General features: G+C 51.8%; 1 protein-coding gene across 1 annotated transcript; it reads left to right on the top strand.

Moving 5' to 3' along the window:
- Positions 1 to 801: 801 nt before the first annotated feature.
- Positions 802 to 1,734, top strand: LOC135999444 (olfactory receptor 14J1-like). Its single transcript, XM_065653000.1, has one exon. The coding sequence runs from the start codon at positions 802 to 804 to the stop codon at positions 1,732 to 1,734; it is 933 nt and encodes a 310-aa protein (XP_065509072.1).
- The last annotated feature ends 3,915 nt before the right edge of the window (positions 1,735 to 5,649 follow it).

Below are 5,649 nucleotides of genomic sequence, written 5' to 3'. Positions count from 1 at the left end.
TTGTAGCATCCCTTCAGCCACCCCTCTGCCCATGGACAGCAGCAGCATCACATCTGCTGAACCCATCAGCCTTAGGCTGACCTGTCCTTTTTTGCAGCCTGCAAACCTCTGCTCTCAGCAGTGCCTGGTGGCTTTTCAGGGTAACATGGCAGTGTGATCAGCCTCCATCTCAGAAAGGTGCCAGCCCAGGGCAGCTGGAGCAAGACAGAGGGACAGAGCAGCTGCCCTCACTCTGCACTGACCCACAGGCATCCTCTGGTCTCGCAGGGCTTGCTCTCTTCTCCCTGCAGCATAAATGATGAGACTTTCTGACACCCAACAACACTCTCCAGGGGAGTCGCAGGATTGGACTAGATGATCTTTCGAAGTCCCATCCAATCCCTAACATTCTGTGATTCTGTGAAGCTTTAAAAAAACCAAACCTTTCAAATTTCATTTTACCATCCCGTTTCATTCTCTGTGATAGTGCAGATGCTGACAGGCCCTTCTGCACCAGCAGCAGTTTCAGATGACAACTTTGAACCCCAGGTCCGTCCCCTGCCCCCCGTTCCATGACCCCTGCTGCAGAGCAGGGCTGACTCCTGGGCAGCCAGCGGGCACAGGCCCTGCTCCTCACGGCACCTCCAGCCAGCACCACCCAGGGCTCAGCCACGGACCCGAAGGAAGGTCTGGAAAAGGACAAGAGGTGTGGAGCAGGGGGAAGGCATATGTGAAATGGCTTTGGTTTTTCCCAGAGAAGTCTCATCTAAACTGTCACTGTCTTTTCCTCCTTGCACAGGTCCTCATGCCCACAGGCAGCAAATGTCCAACAGCAGCTCCATCACCCAGTTCCTCCTCCTGGCATTCACAGATATACAGGAGCTGCAGCTCTTGCACTTCTGGCTCTTCCTAGGCATCTACCTGGCTGCCCTCCTGGGCAACGGCCTCATCATCACCACCATAGCCTGTGACCAGCACCTCCACACCCCCATGTACTTCTTCCTGCTCAACCTCGCCCTCCTTGACCTGGGCTGTATCTCCACCACTGTACCCAAATCCATGGCAAATTCTTTATGGGACACCAGGGTCATCTCATACTCGGGATGTGCTGCGCAGCTCTTTTCGTTTGCCTTCTTGATAGTAGCAGAGTATTCTATGCTCACCATCATGTCCTACGACCGCTACGTTGCCATCTGCAAACCCCTGCACTACGGGACCCTCCTGGGCAGCAGAGCTTGTGTCCACATGGCAGCAGCTGCCTGGGCCAGTGGGTTTCTCAATGCTCTGCTGCACACGGCCAATACATTTTCACTGCCGCTGTGCAAGGGCAATGCCCTGGACCAGTTCTTCTGTGAAATCCCCCAGATCCTCAAGCTCTCCTGCTCAGACAGCTCCGTCAGGGAACTTGGGCTTATTGTGGTTAGTGCCTGTTTAGTTTTTATGTGTTTTGTGTTCATTGTGCTCTCCTACGTGCAGATCTTGAGGGCTGTGCTGAGGATCCCCTCTGAGCAGGGACAGCACAAAGCCTTTTCCACGTGCCTCCCTCACCTGGCCGTGGTCTCCCTCTACGTCACCACTGCCTTGTTTTCCTACCTGAAGCCCCCCTCCATCTCCTCTCCTTCCCTGGACCTGGTGGTGTCTGTTCTGTACTCAGTGGTGCCTCCAGCAGTGAACCCCCTCATCTACAGCATGAGGAACCAGGAGCTCAAGGATGCCCTGTGGAAACTCATATCTCTGTGTTTTCTGAAGCAATAAACTGCCCATCTGCTTCTGCATAGGAGTTGTAATTAATTACAGGTCCAGCCTGTCATCTGTATTATATGTTGTTATTGGTTGGGTTTTTATTGTTTTATTGTTTTTATTCTCCCTCTACTCTGCCCTGGTGAGACCTCCTCTGGAATATTGTGTCCAGTTCTGGGCCCCTCAGTTCCAGAAGGACAGGGAACTTCTGGAGAGAGTCCAGCGCAGGGCCACAAAGATGATTGAGGGAGTGGAGCATCTCCCTTACGAGGAAAGGCTGAGGGAACTGGGGCTCTTGAGCTTGGAGAAGAGGAGACTGAGGGGTGACCTCATCAATGTTTATAAGGGTGAGTGTCATGAGGATGGAGCCAGGCTCTTCTCGGTGACAACCAACAGTAAGACAAGGGGTGATGGGTTCAAGCTGGAACACAGGAGGTTCCACTTAAATTTGAGAAGAAACTTCTCTCAGTGAGGGTGATGGAACACTGGAACAGGCTGCCCAGGGAGGTTGTGGAGTCTTCTTCTCTGGAGACATTCAAAACCCGCCTGGACGCCTTCCTGTGTAACCTCACCGAGGTGTTCCTGCTCTGGCAGGGGGATTGGACTAGATGATCTTCTGAGGTCCCTTCCAATCCCTAACATTCTGTGACTCTGTGATTCTGTGATTCTTCAAAAGGTTTGCTCAAGAACATGCCCAAGAAACTGGCCCACAGATGAAACACCAGTGTACAGCTGCACAGTGTGTGTGTGCAGGGCTGGGCACACAGCAGTGTCCTCGCACAGCCAGGCCTCCTGCCAGAGACCTGCAGGACCAGCAGAGCAGGGGCTGGGCTGTGCCCCTGTGCACTGGACACCCCGTGGAAGCTGCCCCAGGGCATCGTCATGGACTGGCCCCTCACAACCTCCCTTTCCAGCACTGGGCTGTCACACCAGATTGAGAATTTGTTCCTGAATGAGTAGGTCAGAAGTCCATGTTTGCATTGTTCAGATGAGATATGGGCATGCACATCATGTACATGAGGTGAGATGAACACGAGTGAGCAGAAATGCCATCAGCTATTCCTGGGAATGCCAGGAAGGCCTGTGGGACAAACATCGAGGTCACTCACATTGGGAGTAACAGCCCATGGGAAACAACCCACTGGGATCTTCTTCCTTGAACTGAGGTCCCGTGTCCATTCCTCATGACGTGGGACATCTCAGATGAGTGCAGAGCAGGGTGACACACCACAGGGCTGAGGTGTCTCCCGTCCTTTGGGAGTGGCAACAGGAGGACAGATGGACACTGTGACTCCTGCCTCTGTGTGTAAAAGGGACAGACTCTGTCTCTGAACATCCCTGGGTGCAGAAGGAGCCCATGAGGCCAGCTCAGATGTCAATGCTTGATGGAACCCTGGTATTTCTGTGTGTGACTCCAGGAACAAACCCCACTGGATCAGTGAGATTCATCTCAGCTGCCTTGGACAGGCTCATTGGAAGTCCTCCAGTCTGCTATGTCACCCTTGCCCATGATTCTGGATTGTGCTGTCCAAAGTACCATAGAAACCAGAATGGTTCTGGGGTCCTTAGAAAATGCAGACCTCAAACCCATCTTCAAGAAGAGCATGAACAGGAACTGGGAGAAAAACAGGCTGGCCAGCCTACCTCCCTCCCTGGGAAGGGGATGGGACATGTCCTCCTGCAGCCATTTCCAGGAATGTGAAGGACAAGGAAGGGATTGCTGAACCCCAATGGAGAGGGGCAAGAAAGGCATGTTGTGTGCAGGGCGTTTGCAAGGCCTCAGACATGGTGTGCTTCTGGGCAGAGTGGTGCTGATGGGGCTCAAGAAGTGGATGCCGGGTGGGAAAGTGGCTGAACCATCAAACCCAAATATCATGAGTGATACAAAGTCCTCCGAGCAGTTACCAGCGTCATCCCTCAGTGACCAGCATTTCGGCCAACACTGTTGAACGTCTTTATTCTCCAGCTCTATGATGTAACACAGTACACTTTCAGCGCCTTTGAGGATGATGCAAAGCTGGGTGGAGGCCTTGAGCAACCTCCCCTGGTTCACCCTGCCCTGAGCAGGAGAGCGAGACAAGATGAGTGAGACAAGGGCTCTCTTCAAACCTAAGCGTTCTGTGATTTGGAATAATTCTTGCCTTGGAGAGGTTTCTGGAAAGAGAATAGCTAGAGAACAGGAAAAAAAAAAAGGCAGAGGAGGAGATATAGAAGGTGTTAACGTAAATACAGCAGTTCCAGTGAGGAGTGCTTTTCACCCATATTTATTGTCATTTGAGGAATTAATGCTCCCATTACTTTCTCGTTTGCTCCCATTTTTGCTACTGGATCAGCTTTGTGATTTCCTTTAACACTATCAGTTTGCTCAGATTGGTGTGCTTTACAATGCAGAATTGCTGCTTCTTTTGGTTTCATAACAATTAATTAAATACAGCCCCCCACAATTAAATACAGCTCCCTAACTAAACACACCCTCCAATTAAACACAGCCCCCCCAGCTAAACACAGCTCTCAATTAAATACGGCCCCCCACAATTAAATACGGCCCCCCACAATTAAATACGGCTCCCTAATTAAACACAGCCCCCCCCAGTTAAACACAGACCACAATTAAATACGGCCCCCCACAATTAAATACGGCCCCCTCCAACTAAATACAGCTCTGGAATGAAACACAGCCCCCCAAATTAAACACAGCTCCCCCAGTTAAACACAGACCACAATTAAATATGGCCCCCCGCAATTAAACACAGCTCCCTAATTAAACACACCCCCCAAATTAAACACAGCCCCCCCCAGTTAAGCACAGACCACAATTAAATACGGCCCCCCGCAATTAAATACAGCCACCTCCAATCAAATATAGCTCCCTAATTAAACACAGCCCCCCCAGTTAAACACAGACCACAATTAAATATGGCCCCCCACAATTAAATACAGCCACCTGCAATCAAATATAGCTCACTAATTAAACACAGCCCCCCAAATTAAACACAGCCCCCCCAGTTAAACACAGCTCTCAATTAAATATGGCCCCCCACAATTAAATACAGCCACCTCCAATCAAATATAGCTCCCTAATTAACCACAGCCCCCCCAGTTAAACACAGACCACAATTAAATACGGCCCCCTCCAACTAAATACAGCTCCGGAATGAAACACAGCCCCCCAAATTAAACACAGCTCCCCCAGTTAAACACAGACCACAATTAAATACGGCCCCCCACAGTTAAATACAGCCACCTGCAATCAAATATAGCTCACTAATTAAACGCAGCCCCTCCAGTTAAACACAGACCACAATTAAATACAGCTCCTCACAATTAAATACAGCCATCTGCAATCAAATATAGCTCACTAATTAAACACAGCCCCCCCAGTTAAGCACAGACCACAATTAAATATGGCCCCCCACAATTAAATACAGCCCCCCACAATTAAATACAGCTCCCTAATTAAAGACACCCTCCAATTAAACACAGCTCCCCCAGTTAAACACAGCTCTCAATTAAATACGGCCCCCCACAATTAAATACGGCCCCCTCCAGCTAAATACAGCTCTGGAATGAAACACAGCCCCCCAAATTAAACTCACCCCCAATTAGTCACAGCCCCCCCAGCATCGGGAGGGGACCAGGAGGCTGGGAGGGGGCAGATGGGGAACCCGCAGCTGCTCCCCGCCATGGGTGTGCAAGGGGGTGTGTGCACAGGGAGCGTGGGCACCAGGAGCAAACGTGCCAGCGGGTGTGTGGCCGGGGAGCACGTGGGGACACGGGGGTGCTGGGGACCGGCTCGGGGTCCCCCCCAGGCTCCCCCAGCTCCAGGCAGCGCCCCAGGGTCGGGCTGAGCCCGCAGGCCTCAGTGTCACGGCCGGGACAAGGGGGGACACTGGGGACCCCAGGGTGGGCGCCCCCCCCGGGCAGGGGACC

Source organism: Caloenas nicobarica, chromosome 28 (genome assembly GCF_036013445.1).
Source record: "Caloenas nicobarica isolate bCalNic1 chromosome 28, bCalNic1.hap1, whole genome shotgun sequence".
NCBI classification, from domain to species: Eukaryota; Metazoa; Chordata; class Aves; order Columbiformes; family Columbidae; genus Caloenas; species Caloenas nicobarica.
The sequence above is the reverse complement of the archived record's forward strand: the minus strand, read 5'-3'. Positions and strand labels throughout refer to the sequence as shown.

Bases quoted from the DNA above. Each gene is read 5' to 3' on its own strand.
- LOC135999444 (XM_065653000.1), top strand. From the start codon at position 802: ATGTCCAACAGCAGCTCCATCACCCAGTTCCTCCTCCTGGCATTCACA.